At 36.3% G+C, this 19,473-nt stretch overlaps 2 protein-coding genes across 7 annotated transcripts; one reads left to right on the top strand and one right to left on the bottom strand.

The window, feature by feature from the left end:
* Positions 1 to 267: 267 nt before the first annotated feature.
* Positions 268 to 8,378, top strand: LOC126694960 (putative pentatricopeptide repeat-containing protein At1g09680). Of its 4 annotated transcripts, XM_050391523.1 has the most exons (4): positions 268 to 2,662; positions 2,833 to 3,012; positions 7,223 to 7,348; positions 7,930 to 8,378. In XM_050391523.1, exon 1 carries the CDS (start codon positions 298 to 300, stop codon positions 2,251 to 2,253), a length of 1,956 nt encoding a protein of 651 aa, XP_050247480.1. In that variant the 5' UTR covers positions 268 to 297; the 3' UTR covers positions 2,254 to 2,662; positions 2,833 to 3,012; positions 7,223 to 7,348; positions 7,930 to 8,378. The 4 variants fall into 4 exon arrangements, with proteins under 4 accessions (XP_050247480.1, XP_050247479.1, XP_050247478.1 ...); XM_050391522.1 differs by lacking the exon at positions 2,833 to 3,012; XM_050391521.1 differs by having other exon boundaries at positions 268 to 3,012.
* Positions 7,987 to 19,014, bottom strand: LOC126694962 (nuclear/nucleolar GTPase 2). 3 transcript variants are annotated; one of them, XM_050391528.1, is made up of 11 exons: positions 18,637 to 19,014; positions 17,927 to 18,060; positions 17,214 to 17,343; positions 16,841 to 17,001; positions 14,940 to 15,041; positions 14,729 to 14,833; positions 13,652 to 13,780; positions 12,520 to 12,660; positions 11,366 to 11,466; positions 9,992 to 10,049; positions 7,987 to 8,288 (listed from the first exon to the last, which is right to left on the bottom strand). In XM_050391528.1, exons 1-11 carry the CDS (start codon positions 18,869 to 18,871, stop codon positions 8,238 to 8,240), a joined length of 1,347 nt encoding a protein of 448 aa, XP_050247485.1. In that variant the 5' UTR covers positions 18,872 to 19,014; the 3' UTR covers positions 7,987 to 8,237. The 3 variants fall into 3 exon arrangements, with proteins under 3 accessions (XP_050247485.1, XP_050247482.1, XP_050247484.1); XM_050391525.1 differs by lacking the exon at positions 7,987 to 8,288 and adding an exon at positions 8,650 to 9,248 and having other exon boundaries at positions 18,637 to 19,012; XM_050391527.1 differs by lacking the exon at positions 7,987 to 8,288 and adding an exon at positions 8,913 to 9,294.
* Between the last annotated feature and the right edge of the window lie 459 nt (positions 19,015 to 19,473).

The following is a 19,473-nucleotide window of genomic DNA, read 5'->3' as shown; positions in this document are numbered from 1 at the left end:
ATTCATTTTTCATCGGTTAAAATTGTTTTAAGTGATATATCATATATGAAATGTCATGGCCAACCACGATTGCAGGTAGAGAGGACACTCGGCGGACGTGCTGATTGATACCTAAGTTTTCTTTTCTTTGGTGTTGATTCCAAACTAACCTATATTTTATTTTATTTTTAGTTCTACAATCACACTTTGCCATAACTTGGCCCGCAATTTGATATTATATTAATATTCGCACTCATCGGACTGTAATTAGTAAACCATCACTTTCATGTGAACCCCAAAACTCACAATCTCACGTGTATGCCAATAATCCAATTTGGCCAAGGTTTGCATATTCACCCTGTTGTAGGCCATATATTCCCTCTTCTTCTTCTTCTTTCTTTTCTTGTTTTTTCCCTCTTGTTAAAACGTTTAGAAATATTCTTTCGTTCAAAACAGAGGGGAGAGCGAGAGATAACTACTATCAGAATGAAAAGCAAAGGCATGACCACCCTCAAGCTCTCAAGAACAACACACCACTCCTTCTATTCATCTTCAGCCTGGTACAAGTATACTCCTCCACCATCACCTCACCAAGAAGACCCTGTACTCTCAGCAATCTCTAAAGCCATTCTCAACTCCAAAACCAAACCACTCCACCACTCCTCTCTCAGAAACCTCCTCACTTCTCTCACACCCCAACATGTTATCAACCTCATCAACCACAACCCCTACTCTCTCCCTCCACACTCTCTCCTCTCCTTCTTCCAATGCCTCTCTTCTCACCCCACTTTCCGCCACACCCTCCATTCCTATTGCACCATGGCCCACTTCCTCTGCTCCCACAACATGTTTCCTCAAGCTCAGTCACTCCTCCACTTCCTTGTCTCTCGGAAAGGCAAGGACTCGGCTTGCTCTGTTTTTGCTTCCCTCGTCGAAACCAAAGGTACCCATTACTCCAATTCTGTGTTTGATGCTTTGATGATTGCGTATACGGATAATGGTTTTGTTTCTGATGCTATTCAGTGCTTTAGATTGGTTAGGAAGCATAATTTTCGAGTCCCATTTCGAGGGTGTGGGTCTTTGCTTGATAAGATGATGAAGTCGAAGACAGCCTCATCGGCTTGTGCGTTTTATATGGAGGTTTTGGATTGTGGGTATCCACCAAATGTGTGTAACTTCAATGTTTTGATGCATAAATTGTGTAAAGAGGGTAAAATTAGGGAAGCCCAGCTTGTGTTTGAGGAAATTCCGAAGTGGGGTTTGCGTCCCACGGTTGTTAGTTTCAATACTTTGATTAATGGGTATTGTAAGTGTGGGGATTTAAAGGAGGGGTTTAGGTTGAAAAGGGTTATGGAGGAGAGTAAAATGCATCCTGATGTTTTTACTTACAGTGTTTTGATTCACGGGTTGTGTAAGGAGGGTAGCTTGGATGATGCGAATAGGTTGTTTGATGAAATGTGTGAGAGGGGGTTGGTTCCAAATGATGTTACTTTCACGACATTGATTGATGGGCAATGTAAGAATGGGAGAATTGATCTGGCCATGGAAATTTATCAGCAAATGTTGGGGAAAGGTGTGAAACCTGATTTGATTACATATAATACACTCATCAATGGACATTTCAAGATTGGAGATTTGAAAGAAGTGAGGAACCTTGTTGATGAGATGAGTGCGAGGGGATTGAAGCCTGACATGATCACATACACTATTCTTATTGATGGGAATTGCAAGGAAGGAGATTTAGAGTCAGCCTTAAAGATTAGGAAGAGAATGAGTGATGAAGGGATTGAACTTGATAATGTGGCTTTCACAGCTCTTATTTCAGGGCTGTGTAGGGAAGGAAGAGTTGTTGATGCAGAAAGAACAATGAGGGAGATGTTGAGTGCTGGTATGAAACCTGATGATGCAACATATACCATGGTCATGGATGGTTTTTGTAAGAAGGGTGATGTTAAAATGGCTTTTAAGTTGCTTAAAGAAATTCAGAGTGATGGCCATGTTCCAGGTGTTGTAACATATAATGTACTTATGAATGGCCTTTGTAAGCTAGGGCAGATGAAAAATGCAAATATGCTCTTAGATGCCATGCTTAATTTGGGAGTGGTTCCAGATGATATTACATACAACATTTTGTTAGAAGGGCATTGCAAGAATGGAAACCCAGAGCATTTTGATAAATTACGCAGTGAAAAAGGCCTTATTTCAGATTATGCTTCTTATACTTCAATAGTTAATGAAATCAATAAAACTTTAAAGGATCGCCAAAGGAGATGATTACCGTATCTCTTGGAAAAATTACAAGTATCAAGGCTAGTTGGCTCAATAGACTGGTGAAGGCCAGTCTGGAACATGAACATGGGAGACTTAGATGATTTCTTTACTTTCCATCTGCTAAGAGAACAAAAATGAATAGAGAGACTTAAGATGATTGCCATCGTAGATATGGTTTTCGGTCATGGACATGGTTGCAGCTCTCTGACAGATTTTGAAACAGGAACAGAGAGTTGCTTTCATTTGGCTGTATCATCAAAATAAGGCAACGTTTCCTTTTGAGCCAAAGACACTATCTTGATAATTTCTTGATGTGTTTTTTATTCTATGGATGACCAGAAGCACTTTGAGAGATTTGATCATTGTCTCAAAATTTTCTGAGACGGAGAAAACTTTCTCTAAACACTCTCAGGTTTGTTGTGTATACATCTTAGAAGCTACATCTCACTTTCATGTTCTAAGCATCTTCATTCCTTGTATAATAGAAGGCAAGGCATATATATATGAGAATTGACAGATATAATCAGTAAATGACTATATGCAATTACATGGATCTTGCTTGCTAATTGATTTGTGCTACAGAGATGATGATATTTATGTGGCACCTCAAGTCAAATGGCTTTTAGATTATGTATACAAGAACTTGGGGGTTATCATTGAAATAGGCACCAACATAGATGCTCAGAGAGTTCCTGAACTAGGACTGAGACACCCTCAAAAATCCCTTGGTTCGCTAGAATTTTAACCAATAGAGCACTACAGGTAACTTGATTTTTAAGTTGTTCTAGTCTGACAAACATATGACTTGTTACTTTTCCCTTTTAATTTTAGTCTCATAATTTTTCTTATAAAATAAATATATTAATTATTTAAAGCTTCATGGCTGACATGGTTTTAAAGGAAATTGGGTACTTCTAAATCCTCTCATTAGTAGGACAGGGAACAAAAGTAAGAAAGGTATGAGAACATTAAGGAGTTTAGTCTCTTCCATTAATTATGATAGGAAGGCTGGTACAAACTCTAAAGGTAGTTTGAAATCCATTGGGTTGGGCTCAAATCAGTATCCATGAATTTAAAAATCCTATCCTAGTATGTGAGGGGTTTAAATAATTTTCATAAGAGGGGTGAAAATTTTTCTTAAGGAGTGGAAGGGTGATGTTATTTGTTTACAGGAAACCAAATTGAACAGTACAAACTCTACCGTTGTGAAAAGTTTATGGGGCAGCCCATTTGTAGATTGGGCAGTTTTGGTCCTTTTGGATGCAATTCACACTTGCTGGGGGTATTTGGTTGGCATGGGATAGGAGGTTGTTTGAGAAAGTTGATTTTTTTGTTGGTAGATTTTCTGTTTCTGTTTTGTTGAAGGGAATCGTAGACGGTTTTGAATGGGTGTATCTGGGAGTGTACAGTCCATTTGATGACAGTGCTAGGAATGATATGTGGGTGGAACTTGATTCTATGAGATTGCAGTGGAGTGTTTGATTGGTGATTTTAACATCATCAGATATCTGGTAGAGAGGCTTGGTTGTAACTCTTTTAGCTCAACCATGTTTAAATTCTCTAACTTTATTTCGAAACACAATCTAGTTTATCTGGCTTTGGAGGGAGGTTATTACACCTGGTTTCATGATTCTAATAATCCTTCCATGTCCAGAATTGATAGGGCTCTGATTTCAGCTGATTGGGAGGATCATTTTTTGGATGTGACACAGAAGTCTCTTCCTTGGGTGGTGTCAGATCATTGGCCTATTTTAGTGGAGGCAAGAGGTATGTTGAGGGGGAAGAGTGCTTTTAAATTTGAAAATATGTGGTTGAAAGTGGAGGGTTTTGTGGATCGAGTTTGGCAATGTTGGAGGGGTTATCACTTTGTGGGGCCTCCAAGTTATGTTTTAGCTTGTAAATTGAAGGCTTTGAAAGGTGATTTGAAGCATTGGAATAAGCATGTGTTTGGGGATGTGGCTTTTAGGAAAAAATGTCTTTTGACTAAGTTGTTGGAACTTGATATGAGAGAAGAGCTACAAGTTTTGTCTCTAGAAGATAGATCTAGAAGAACTGTGATCAAAGTTGACATCGAGCATTTAGCTTCTTTGGAGGAAATTTCTCGGAGGCAAAAATCCAAGCCTTGTTCATAAAAGAGGGGGATAATAATACTCGGTTTTTCCATAGGTTGGCTAACTCACACAGGCGAACCAATCAAATTAGGGGAGTGGAGGTTGAGGGTGTGCTTTATGAGGATGACAGGGAGGCTCAAGCTCAGGTAGTGAAATTTTATAAGAATCTATATCAAGAGCCTGAATCTTGGAGACCTACTATTATTGGCCTAGAGTTTGCTTGATTGGATGAATTTGAGAGGCTATCTTTAGAGAGGGAGTTCGATAAGGAGGAGATTCTTGCAGTTTTAAAGGAAGCTGAAGGTGATTAGGCACTTGGGCCAGATGGTTTTACTACGGGTTTTTTCCAAACGTGTTGGAGTGTGGTAGAAGAAGATGTTATGGCTTTTTTGTGGATTTTCAATAGAACTTGCATCTTTGAAAAATCTCTTAATGCCACTTTCTTTTGTCTGATTCCTAAGAAGACCAATGCTATTAACATTAAAGACTTTGTACTATTAGCCTTGTGGGTAGTTTGTGCTATCAAAAGTGTTGGCACATAGGCTTCATTGTGTTTTGGATAAACTTATTTCTAATTCTCATAATTCTTTTATTGGAGGGAGACAAATTCTTGATTCCATTCTCATTACTAATGAATGTTTGGATAGTAGAATGAAGAGTGGAATTCCAAGTGTGATTGTCAAGTTGGATATTGAGAAGGCTTATGATCACGTGAATTGGGATGCTTTGTTTTATCTCATGGAGAGGATGGGTTTTGGAGAGAAGTGGTAGAGGTGGATGAAGTTTTGTGTTTCTACAGTCCAATTTTCAGTTCTTGTTAATGGCTCTCCAATGGGGTTTTTTGGTAGTACTCGGGACCTTCGCCAAGGGGACTCTTTGTCTCCTCTCCTTTTCCTGTTGGTGATGGAAGTTTTGAGTAGGCTGTTGAAAAGAACAGAAGGAGGAGGCTTTCTTAGGGGTTTTCAAGCGAATTCCCATTCCCATTCACAAGGATGTTTGCATATTTCTCATCTTCTTTTTGCTAATGACACTATCCTTTTTTGTGATGCAACTAGGGAACAACTTTTATATATTCGGATGGTGATGATTTTCTTTGAGGCTATCACAGGCTTGAAAGTTAATATTGGTAAGAGTGAGATTGTTCTAGTGGAGTTGGTAGGGAGTTTGGATACTCTGGCTAGTGTCTTAGGTTGCAATGTTAGTAGGCTACCCATGATTTACTTGGGTATGCCTCTTGGAGCTCATTTTAGGGATCCATCAATTTGGAATCCTATTATAGAAAAAATAGAAAAGAAGTTTTCTAGTTGAAAATGTTTATATTTGTCGAAAGGGGGTAGATTAACTTTATTGAAAAGTACTTCCCACCAATTTCTTATCTTTGTTTCCTATCCCTCCAGCTATAGCAGATAGATTAGAAAGGATCCAGAGAAATTTCCTGTGGGGAGTTCTGAGGAAGCTTTCAAATATCCACTTGCTGCTTGGAATAAGGTGTGTTAGCTAGTTGAAGTAGGAGGTTTGGGGAGAAAGAGGTTTGGTTTGTTTAATAAAGCCCTAGTTGGAAAATGGTTATGGCGTTTCGGAAGTGAAATCAATCATTTATGGCGTTAGGTTGTAGCTACCAAGTATGGGGAGTCTAATGGAGGTTGGTGCACTAGAGTTAGTAGATGTGCTCAAGGATGTGGAATGTGGAAGAACATTAGGAAAGGTGCTGAGAGTTTCTTTGGTCATGTGTTGTATGTGGCGGAAGAGGGTCTTCGTATTCAATTCTGGTATGATCTTTGGTGTGGGCACATTCCCTTAAAGGATCTTTACCTTGATCTTTTTTCTCGTGCTATAGGTAAAGAAGCTTGGAATTCTGAGTTGATTAGTATTTCACCAGATGGTGGTAGTAAGAGTCGGAATATTCAATTCCACAGGGCTCCTAAGATGGTGGCAGTAGGAGTCAAAATATTCAATTCCACAGGGCTCCTAATGATTGGGAGAGTGTTTGCTTTTTACAAGCTTATTTATTCCAAAATACCTAGGGGAGAGGGGACTGATAGTTTGTTTTGGAAGTTAATCCCGAATGGTGTTTTTGATGTGCGCTCTTTCTATAATTCCTTATCTACTCCTACCTTTCCTTTCCCGTGGAAATGAATTTGGAATAGTAAGATACCTAAAAGAGTGTCTTTCTTTTTATGGACTGCAACTCGAGATAGTATCCTTACTATTGACAACCTTGTAAAATGGAACTTGTCTATGGTTAATTGGTGTTGCTTGTGCCGTTGCAATGGAGAAACAGTGGATCATCTTTTACTTCATTGCATGTTCGCACACACCTTATGGAGTGAAGTGTTTTTGATGTTTGGTTTGCAGTGGGTGATGCTAAGGACGGTTGTTTCTCTTCTTTTTGCATGGGAGAATTATTTGGGGTTACACTCTTCTTCAGTCTAGAATATAGTTCCAACCTGTTTGATGTGGCTAATTTGGAGGGAACGAAATACCCGCACTTTTGAGGATGTTGAGAAATCTACTAATTTTTTGAAGTCTTTGCTAGTTGAGACTTTGTTTGGGTGGTCTCGTATATGGGGCTTTACACAATGTATTTCCATTTCTGATTTCGTGCATTCTATTTCTATTTGATTTGTTTGTATTTGTTTCTAGTACTTTATGTTCATCATTGTGAACGTACTTTTTTTAATGAAAATATCTATTACCTATCAAAAAAATAAAAAGTTTAGCTGACATAAAATTTTCAACTTTCCTTCTGCCACAATCCTGCTGTAATTGATAATTTGATGTAGTTGATGTCATAAAAATAAATTCATTGATCAATTCTATATCCTTTGACCATAATTCTTCTTGTTTTTTCTTTGTTCCAGTTCATGAGTTTGGTAAATTATAAAAACTTGGACCTTCCACATGATGTTCTATCCTTGACATATCAGCAACAACAATTGCTCAAGATGAGTCGAATGTTCAAAAGATCCTATCTGCAGAGAGTAAAGGTCTGCCAGTATGCACCAAAGATTATATACTTTTGTCAGTTTATCATCTGTAATGCATCATTAGCATATCCTCCCTCAAACCTACATTCCACTTGCAGGTTTTCATTTGCATGAACTTCAGCACAATTGGGGAACATTCTCTGGCTTTTCATAAAATGATTTCATAAGAATCAGCTATATTGAAATATAATAAATATCACTTACTGGTCAAAAAGGAAAACGAAAAAGAAAATAATCCCCTGATTTACTAAAACCGTTTTCTTTCAAAATGTGTTATCTCTTTACAACAAGACCAATAATGTCTGTTTAGGAATTCCAGGATAGGTCAAAGGGCAATATGGAAGAGTTAATTGAATGAGTATGCCCTGGAATGAAAACAAGTTGTACTTCTTGTTTCATCTTGTCTATTGATAAACCTAAATGAGTTTTATGAGCATAAAATTGCTGATATGGACTTTCATCTCGTTTCTTTTCTGCCATACATTTATGCTTCAACCCAAATTACTCATTTCCTAAGCATATCTGATACATTAACTGAAGGAGCATTGTTGACACTGAATGCCAACCTTCAAATTGTGTAGGTAAAGGAGATACTAGTGGGAGCAAATGAGCTTGATCGGTTGAGAGCACACAAGAAATCAGTGCATAACCCCAGAATTTTGTTTTATTCTCATTGATTTCAAGTTTTGGATGCTTGAGGGATGAGTATTACAATACGAGTTTTCAAAAAGAGAGCCTCATTTGATGAAGCTTCTAGGATGGGTTTCAAACCCCACCCCACCCTCCGCTCACATGCTCTCCGGGGAGCCACCAAAAAATAAATCTGTATCGATGATGTCTGACAACCGAGTGTTTGACCCAAGATTGTCCAATTGCACGTCAAAGCATATCAGTCTGGCAAAAATTGAGCCATGTCTACAGCTTCCCTGGTTTTCATAAGCTGTTTGATACATCAAATAGATTGGATTGATGTTATCAACACGTTTGACTTAATTGCAATAGTAAACATTTAAAAGTCATTTTATATTTATATTGTCATCCCCATATCTTACCATCCCATCAACATATCATATTTCGTTCTCGATATATGCAAATGTAAATCAGGTAAAGTTGGTAAACCACCCGATGTAAGATGAAACAATGGCTTATGATCAAAGAATTCAAACTGGTTATGAAACAAGCAGAAGGCCAACCCCATAAATAGCAGTAGCTCTAAAATTTCAAGGTCACAAATCCTGATATAAATAATGTAATTGCCATTGTTCCCAATCATAGCATGATAAGCTTCCTGCCTTTTAAAATGCATGAAAAGCCAAATTATTTAATTGATTTCCTTGAATTAGATTGTTGGGGGGGAAAAACAAACTTGCGGTATAATATAATTAGGCATTGTAATTTGATATAATCTGTAATTAAGACAAGCTCCCAGGTATAAATACTCAAACAAAATTTATTTTAGACATACAAAACTGCCCAGACTACAAAAATTGATAATCCCTCCGCACAAAAACCTATGACTAACTAGCAGGAAGCTGGCCGGCAATCTACCCTAGGTTGCTGGACAAAGTTCATGCGTATCGCCCTTGGCATCTGAGACCTGCTTGAATTTCTCACCCCCTTCCAGCTTGTCTGTGTCTCCCCTTAACTCGTTCTCACTGAAGAGATCCCTTTGAACAGGGACAGACATTTGCTGCTGGGAGGAAATAACATTTGCAATAGCTCTGAAAGCTGCTGCAGATGCCTGACTGCTACCCACTTCATCTTGGTCAGCACCAAAAACATTGGGTTCATCTGCCAACTTGTCTTCTTGTCGTGGGGGGGGCACAAAAAAGGGTATTTTACCTCTCTGCCAGTCATGGAGGACCATCTTTGCCGCAGTCATCAAGTCAGGTTCACCACCCTAGACAGCCCATTTGTAACATAGTAGTGTCAATAATGAACCACAGCTGTTAATTTCAAAAGCAAAAGTAAAAACATCAAGAGCCGAGTTGCCACTAATGGATTGGTGTTGTACGTATAAATCTAATGGCACATATGCTAACCATTCAATGTTCAATGGCGTCAGAGTTATGGACACTTGTTTTATGTCTCTTGAAGTAAAGTTGGGTGATGCTGAGTTCAGTGATTGCCCACTTTATATGCTGGAAAGGGGTAAGCATGACAGTAAAGAGGCTTGGGAGTCAATTTTTCTGTGCTTAATGAGTAACACTGTATAGGTATACTTTTGAGGGAAAGGACATGGCACGTCTGAAGTTTTTGTTCCTCATCTATGAGTGGATGTTGACTTTCACCTCTTTTACCACCTAAACCTTGTTAACTTCCAAGCTGACATGAAGTTTTCTCAATACTATTGTAATTTTTTTTGTTTTTCTTTTTGGCTCTTCCTTTGTATACTTCCCATGTACTAGGGCTGTGCCCCTTCCTGTTCCTTTTTAATGAAATTACTTATAAAAAAAGAACCTCAAAGACACATAAGAAAAGGCACTAGAGTCTTCTAATCTTGTTAAAAATCATATCAGGCTGAATTGAAGAATAATTGCAAGCATTTGACAAAAGTGGTATCCTAACATCACCATTAAGCATTATAGCCAATATAAGTACCTTACTTATCAAAAATAATATATATCTCTATAAAAATTGTACCTTCAAAAGCTTTCCTGTCAATTTGCATAGCTGAACTAGAAAGTCATTATCATCATTCCTGAGATCACCACCAAACAAATAATTAGCATTCTGCAAACAATGTTGTATATTTCTCTTAAAGAAAGGAAAAGAAAAACATTGCAAATAAAGGAATTAAGAGTCTCATACAGAAGCCTAGACAAAGCAAGCAAACAAAATAATACACATGCTATAAAATCCTAGAATAAAAACCAAGGAAAATGTTAAACTGTGCCCTTTTTTGTATTTACTTATTGTCAAATTCACTAAAATCAGACTCAAGGTAGCTATTACCTGAAATCCATTGATAGCAATCATTGATAATGATCCATGTGACTTTTATATCTAATATCCAATATTTGGTATTTTTAACACCAAGAAGACCCAAGAAATGATGGTGTATAATATAAAAAGCAAGAATGAATTCTGATGATGTGAAGTTTTAGAACTTTGTTCATAGCTGCAGTTTTAACCTATGAAGCACAAGTGCATTTCCGGATTCGGGTGCGGTGCAATTTTTGAAAAAGTAGCGTGCGGCAGGGTGCGACGATTAAAAAATTATTAAAAATATTTTTATTTATATTTTCTATATATTTTTACCATTAAAATATTCTTAAAAAACACATTACTATGGCCTTGGTTCACAAAACAAAGAAAGAAGGCAAGAAACACAAAACAAAAAAGAAAACACAAAAGAAGTAACAAATATTCAAAATCAAATTGAGGAATGACAAATTTAGGATGTTTGGGCCTTGTTCAAAGCTGATTTCAGCTGTTCCGGCATGATTCAAGGCCGATTTCAGCCTTTCTCGACCATTTCAGTCAGTTTCGGCCGGTTTTGACTGCCGGCCGATATGATTTGATTCGGCCGATACGACCAGATTCTAGCTGAATCGGTCCAGTTCGGCACGAATCGAAGCCGAGTCAGCGCGAATCGAAGCCGAGTCGGCGCGAATTGGAGCCGAGTCAACGTTAATCCCAAAAAAAAAAAAAAACTCAGACACTGTACCAACACGGCATGGGCAGCCGCGTCAGTGGCCACACCCCGCGTCAGACTCTGGTGCGGCAGCCTCCCAGCCGCATCGGTGCTTCCTAGGATTTAACACCAACAAAAGCCCAAGACATTCAAAGTGGAAAGAGACCACTTGACAATGAGCTCTAGCCCATCTAGCACCTCCTCCCCTATTAAATACTACATGGAGGGAAAGATCTTGGGTTCAAGACCCACAAAAAATAAAAGTGCAAAAAGACCTCTTGCAACGAGACACATGGAAAGGCAGGATGCTCTAGAATGTCTCATTAGAATCATGACATGATATTTTATTAAAATTAAAACTATATAAGAGAGAGACGCACCAATCTTTTATCTTATATGCTCTTTCCAAGTGCTCCTTCTTCACACGTTTCAAAACTTCTCCAATGTGTTCAGAAGCATCCTGCAGGTTCGTGACACGTACCTGGAAACAGGGGCAAAATCCTTATTAAAAACAATATAAACGACTTATAAAATACCAATTTGCTTAATAAAAACACACAAGCATTAATATGAAATAGAAAGAGAGATACAATGGAGTTCTCTACAGAATCAATAAAATAAAGAGGCGAGATAGCAATCATCAGGGAGAAGGACCTTATATAACAAAGCAAAATCCAAATAGGCTAGCCCCACGTATAATATGCAACAATAAGGTAAGATTAATTTACTGACATGATGACCGAATTCTCATAGATCAAGTAAAACAGATACATCATCTAAAAATTAAAATTAAAATTAATACAAAAACTTCAAACATATAAACCACAAATAAAATTAAAGATAAAAGGCACATGAAAACATGGCAAGATAGCAATCATTAGGAAGAAGGATCTTATATAACAAAGCAAGATCCAAATAGGCTAGCCCCATATATAATGTGCAACAATAAGGTAAGATTAATTTACTAACATGATGACCGAATTCTCATAGTCAAGTAAAACAGATACATCATCTCAAAAAAAAAAAAAAAAGTAATAGAAAAACTTCAAACATATAAACCACAAATAAAAATAAAAAATAAAAGGCACACCAAAACATGGATAAAAGCAAAACTAGTTTTAGAAATGTTTGTGGAATTGTTATACAAGACTGATACCAAATAAATAGGATGAATAGCTATTGAAATATATATATATATATGAGGAAGATGTTTATTATAGTTGCATGAGCTTATATCAGCTTCTATGCCTAAGATAAACTAAATTAACCCTGAACAGTTTCAAATCTAGCTCAAGACAGTTTGAACATGATGCCCAATCACATGGCACATACAATACAAGTTTGACCACAACTTTATTGCATAATGTAACTCAATCATGATGATATTGCTTCAATGGCTCATTCCTGTATTCTACAGTTTAGAAACCAAAGGCATAGTTGAGAACAAATAAGGATAATTATAACAATAGCATCAGCAAATCAATGTTTCGAAATTGGTTAAAATTTATCATGGAAGCACATAATTAGAACATACCACGCCCTTCAGTACAACATCTGTTTCAGAGTCACTGCTCTTATAAACAACTCCAGGGCTGTCAATCAAATGGATCCTATTTGTGAGGGTAATATACTTCCACACTTTAGTCTCACCAGGAATAGGAGCAACATTGCAAACCTTTGAAGAAGAACACAAGTATGTTAGTAAACCAAACCATTAGCACAACCTTGTCACATAAAAGCAATAGATCACAAACATCATTAAAATCAAAGTCTTCCTTTTTCCTCATATCAATAAACTGGATGCTCTCTCTCTTGACCAGATAAATTGGACTCTCTTGTTTTATGGATAAGAAATATTGAACTTGTCTTTCCTCCAGAAGGAACACAAGGATATAAATCCTGAGAATGGGACCCTTTACCAATGTCCTTTGCCGGCAAGCTTCTTGGTATTGACAGTAATGGTAAAATGTGTATGCAAACATCCAAAGAAATATTCTTGCAATGTAAGATTGAGATTTAATCAAAGAAGACACTACCAGAATTGCATAGATTTTACATGAAAAAATAACTTGTGCTGACAAACAACAAAAAAGAAAAGTCATAGCTTTAAACCACCATCACAAAATGCACAAAGCTTATTGCAGGAATTTGATTATGCTTTCTTGTTTTGGCCTCCCAAAACATAGCTCCACACTCATGCATGTGTTTCAGGCAGTAGGTTGAGCTACAGCCCGGCAGAATGCCACCGCAAGCACACAGTAGGGAGGTTGAGGATGTTGTACGACAAGCTACATATCTCAATTCTAAATAACATGTTCATATCCTAACATTATGGGGCATTCAAAGTCTACTACAGCATAAACAGAACAAATCACAAATAAATCCAAAAAATTTTGAAAAGTAAAATGAGTCCAAATTTAAATGCAATCTACTTGCACTGCACAAAAGGTAACCAAATTGTTTAAGTTCTATTTTATAATCCAGTGATCAAACTACTATAATATATCAAACATAACATTAAGAGAAATAAATATATGAATAGATCCTTGTTTATACAAACAGGTCTTGTATATACAATTATGCGTGTGCCCGCACACCCTTAAATTAAATTAGCAGCTGTAGAAGAATAACACATTTTAGGCAGCAAAGGAGAAGAGAAATATTACATTCTTTGTGCGAAGTGTATTGATAACCGACGACTTTCCAACATTGGGATACCCAACAAATCCGACAGATATGGATTGCTTGTCACTTTTTATGCGAGCAAATTGTCTCAATACTGACAGAAGAGAACCCTGAGTCCAAGAAAGATATAAATTTGAAAAAGAACATATTAGAACAGCTTTTTAAGCTAAATCACACTAAGAGTTACACATATACAATGTGCCATTTATATATTCAGTGAATCCTAAACTTTGAGTATAAGGTCCTTCCATATTAATCATGTTAAGTGACTGTTTGGAAACAACTTATTTAGTTAAAACTGAAAATTTTTTGCTAAAAATACTGTAGGTAAAGGTAAAAGTTAGCTGAAATAGTAAAGTGGGACCATAAATAGTAGCAAAAATAAGCTAAATAGTAAAATAAGCTCGCTTTTTAAGCCATTGCCAAACGTAACCTAACAGTTCCTTTGGATGTAGCTTGAAAATAAAAGAAGGAAATGAAAATTAAAAAAAAGTGTGTGTGTATATTTGGCCATAACATTATATGTCTACATTGTAGGATAATTGTTGGTCATATAATTTGGCCAAACTAATTGAATTGAATTGAGTTTTTTTTTTTAGCTCCCTCCATCCCATTTTATTAGGCCTATTTAGAAAATCCAATTTTTTAAAGGAACATCATTTAATGCGTTGTCTTTTACATAAAAGGTAAAATTTTCCAAAACTACACTCCCTAATTTAAACTTCAGTGAAAGAGAGGCATTGACATTTTAAATAAGGTAAAAAAATATGATAGGAAATTTATTTATTGATAGTAATAGAGGCCTAAAAATTTAAAAGGGAGGGAGTATATAAGTTAGGCCCCAAGGGGAGGGGGGAAAATGAAATACAAAGTAGTGACATTTGCTTCGTGAGATGTATGTAATATAGTAGTGCATATAAAAGGGGAGGTAATATTATAGGAAACATCTGGAATTTGTAGTAATAATAATAAGTTCTGCAAAGCATACCACACATTGTCAGATATCAAGAAGTTAGCAGTTATCACGACCACAAAGTTACATGAGCCAATAAGGGTACCTTGCCAAATGACTTTTTGATGCTTGCATGGAATGCTAGAGTTGGATATTCCTTCGATAACACTCTAAGCCATCCTTTTGTAGCCCAAGCAGGAATAAGATCACACTGAGAAAACCGAACATTAGAATGTTCAAGCAGCAGGAGGGAACATAAAAGAATAAGGAAATCCTTATCATCTCACCAAACTCATGCTGTATAAAACGCAACAAACCTTGTTTAACAAAAAAATCAAGTTTTTATGCTTGCAATGCTCTTTCAAATGCTTCTCTAGATGGTAACATCTCGTACCTAGTGGGTCCCTCCCATCCAAAACCTGCAATGCATAAGAACAAATTGAAAGGAACAAAAGAAATTAGGAAGGGAAAGGGGAATGTTCAACCAAGCAAAATGTGTCCTACCAGCAGTATTTTGGCATGAAAAGGCATGGCAAGCAAGCATAAGACAAAATAAATCACAAAAAAAAAAAAAAAAAAAAAAAAAACTAAATTAGAACATTTGATAATTCCAACCATAGTAGTCAAAATGTAGATCATATCATGAATTGATTATTTATTTTTCTGTATCGTGTATAATAAGATACACAAACACTAATAAAATTTATACAAAAATTATATTCATTATAAATTTAGATTATATTCAACTAATTAGTAATTTAATATCACTTTATGTAATAATATTTAACAAGTTGACTAAATAAATCAAATTGTGTATAATATACATATTAAAATGATAATACATGACAAATAACCCAAAATAATAATTTATTTTCATCATATTCTTCACCTTGCCTAATCAATTCATCTACATCAATATTATCATCATGTTTATCATTTTGCAAATTTATTTATTCATTGAAATTTTATTTATCATCATCAACTCTCTTATTGTTCTTTTATTTTGATAAAATTTTTTGTTTTTTTTTTCTTTTATATTTCTTCTTGGCGTACTAACTTCTTCAACTTATAATAACAATGACAAAAATTAAAAAAATCATTATATTGCCAATTAATAACTTACTCATAGTATAGAAAGAAATTTGCAAATATGAAAGTAAAGTGTAAGTGTGTAGTCCAAATTTTGTACAAGAAAGAGAGAGAGAGAGAGAGAGAGGGAAAAAAAAAAAAAAAAACCTTATGATAAATTAAATAACCTAATATTTTTGTGTTAAAAACAAATCTAACAACTTATTGGATTCAAATAAAAGCACAAATTTTAACCCAAAAAAAACCATTTTAAAGAACACGTCTATGTATCGTACAATTCATGAGCACTTACGATATGCCCTTACAATACAGAACTTTTTATACACAATACGATACTTATTGCACGATACATATCGCGTATCGTACAATTCTAACCACTATGATTCCAACCACCCATGAACAAGCTCCTTAAAAAACATTGTCGCCAATAATTAACCATCCAAAATAATGCCTAGGAGTACAAAGCAAGCAATACCCTAAAAATAGAACAAGAATCAAAGCAGCTTGCCTGGAAGGTGAAATTTTATACATTACTTTTTTTATAAGAAAATAAATTTTAATAGTGTGTAGGCACCAATAGACGCAATCTGCTGGAAATCAAAGCAGCTTGCCTGGAAGGTGACCCTTTAATAGTTGATTTTTGAGAAGGGCCTCTTAAAAAGGCTAAATCCTATGCCATTTCCCTCTTCTCTCCCTTCTCTTTCAAACCCCACCCCCCCCCCCCCCACGACACAAAATAAATTTATATAAATAAAACCCTAGAAAAATATAATGTGTGAAGTTCAGAAAGCAGATTAGTCAACACTCTCAGCCTTTTTTTTTAACGGTAACTTCTCTCAGCCATTTGATATGGCAACAGATGCTTGGGCAATTCAAGATCAAGGGCACTGATCAAACTTCTCAACCTTCCCTTGGTACATGTAGCCACCCAATAAATCAATATCAAGATTGCAAAGGGCTAAAAATTAAAAAAATAAAAAAGCTAACAAAATAAAAAAGAGTGCCTATGATAATTGAGAGAGAGAAACAAGACAGATATAATTTTTTTTTTTTTTGATTAGTAAGAAAAAAAAAAAGACAGATATAAATAGATTTATACATTTCAACCAATCAACAAAGAAACACTAACCTGGACAACCACATCAGAAGAGTCTACTACTTTATAGAGCTCACCCCATATACGCTTACTTTGACCCTTTTCAAACATTGTATGCCGAACCAGGTCCCGAAGTCCATCTTCTTCATTTCCTTCAGCAGAGGCATTAGCAACATGCTTCTGCTCAAATGCATCTAAGTAATCAATAAAAATAAATTAAATAAATAAACGTTTTAAATTCATAATATACTGAGGTATCACATGAAACTGCAAACACAAAATGCTTTTTTCACATTCTAATCATGGCCCAGTCCAAAGAGGCCAACCAACTAAATGGAAAGAAGACCTAGAAGAGGGAGAAACGGAGGAGAAAGAGAGGAGAGAGGAGGGAAGAACATTCATGTACCCTGAGAACCATCAGCTTTCTTAACCAAGGAATCATAATCTGCTGCCATGAGCTTTGGACGCTTCCTCTTTGACTTAGGCCCAAATGTATTCTCAAATGGCTGAGTGTCAAGAAGATGAACTCTGGCTTGCTTCACAGATATATAAAGCACTCAATTAGCAAATGAAAATAAATAATACTTTCATCAATCTAAAACTGTGACTACAAAACTTGCTTGAATGGTAAAACGTGTTACTATTTCCACTAATAATTCACAAGATTTAGCATTTATCATGACTGCATGAATCAAAACCAACTAAATCTTGTAAACCAAATTGTTCAATTTTTTTTTGATAGGTAAAAGTGTAAAACCAAATTGATCAATGATTTCAATGTTTGATCATGTATGCACTGCCAAATTGATTTTGATCAGTCTCGTTTTAGCAGTGACTATAGATATTTCCATTGTATACTTCCCATGTAATAGGGCAGCGCAGGTTTTTTTTTTTCTCTTTTCTATTGAATATTAATATTACTTATCAAAAAAGCTGTGACTATAGATATTTCCAGGGTGTGGAAGATAAATATGTGACACCAAACACAATGGAATAAGCAACTATAGTCAGCTAAAAATGGTGTAAGTGATTTCCCTTTTTTTTGTGTACCAGGTGTAAATAATTTTATGTTTCCTCCACAAAGTAGAACAGAAAGCTAAAATCTAGAAAGCTCAATACCTTTTGGTGATCATTTACGAGGGACCAGGGAACACTCTTCGAATTCACTATGACATGGTAGCCACTAGACATATGGTTTTGAATCTCTTCACGGCAAACTTCAAGCTTTTTCTGATCCACCACACGAGTATTCCCTGCAAATTCAGCCAAAAATTTTAATGAGAATTGCAAGTTTGTTAATTGTCCCCAAATTAGAGATTAAGTGACAATCACTGTGTAAATAAAAATTGCTATTTGCAAATACTTCTACTAACTTTGATCTCTTTTCTTTTCAAAATTACTTACATAATGTTAACATAATACCTACGATGTATGATATTATTTCTCTGAACCATAAATGCGGTATAGAGCTCTCCTCGTCACAAATCACCAACAATGATGGACAAAAGAAATGAAAAGATAAGACCCCCCCCCCCCCACTAGATAGGGCTTCTTTCGCTCTTTTTACAGAGTTGTGGATTGACAAAAGAAACAAATTTACACCTCATTTAAACTCTAAAACTAACCTAGACCTTAACACACAGAATTTCCATCAAAAACCAAAACTTCTTACTACCATTCCTTGGTTTCTAAGCAATACTTAATTTGAGTTACCAAAACGAATTCTAAAGCCGAAAAAACTCAATACAATCTATAAGCAGAAACCAAACCCTAATTACATTAATTCAAAGCATACGATATGATATGCAATTCAAACTGGGGATATTTACCGAACCACTGGCGGTTGGGTTGGATTCGAGTGTCGGGCAACTCTTTGGATTGGAGGTCGTGCTTGAGGATCTTGCCGCCGCTGTTACGCTTGGGCCTGGTGTTGTACATCTTGAGGCGGCGCACGGTGGCGGCGCTACGCTTCGACCCATTCTTTCCGCCGTCGCTACGGTTGGCGTCCAGCGAGTGCTTCGGCTTTCCCGACACGTTCACCTTCTTCTCCTTCTTCTTCGCCATTGTAGGGAGCTTTAGGGATTAGCAGCTAAAAATTGAGGTCTAGGGTTTAAGAAGAAGAGAGAGGAGGATCGGTGCCTCGGAAAGATGGATGGAGCTTTAAAATATATGACCTGGTCCTCAGCTTTTAGGTTATTGCATTTTGGTACTAACAAAAATTTAAATTTGTGGCAATGTATTCGTGCTCCTCTTTAAACACGGTTCAATGTGGTCCTAGTCATTTTTCTAACTAAAAAAAACTGTTGAGTTGTGCTAGCCTAGGTCACAAAAAATTGTCACAGCATTTGAGATATCAATCTCTCGACAAAGTTTGGTTATAAACTTGATGGTAGCCTAACTTCTTTTTTAAAAAAATTACATTATTACATATTTTGAAAATTTAACCATTGGATTACATGTTGTAAGGTCTCGTTTCGGGGTCCAGGCCCAACAATTATGTGGTTCCGACCCAAGGAGCCCTAGACAATGAATTTGTAAAGGGTGGGTTACAGAACTGGGCCCTAACGAAGTGTGTGCTAGTTATCTTTGGGCCATACAACAATCGAAAATAGGAAAGTCTCCTTCAAGTCCATTGAATATACGGTTCGAGGAGACGTATGGGGAGT

The sequence above is a fragment of the Quercus robur genome, chromosome 8 (genome assembly GCF_932294415.1).
Source record: "Quercus robur chromosome 8, dhQueRobu3.1, whole genome shotgun sequence".
In the NCBI taxonomy this organism is placed as follows: Eukaryota; Viridiplantae; Streptophyta; class Magnoliopsida; order Fagales; family Fagaceae; genus Quercus; species Quercus robur.
The sequence above is the reverse complement of the archived record's forward strand: the minus strand, read 5'-3'. Positions and strand labels throughout refer to the sequence as shown.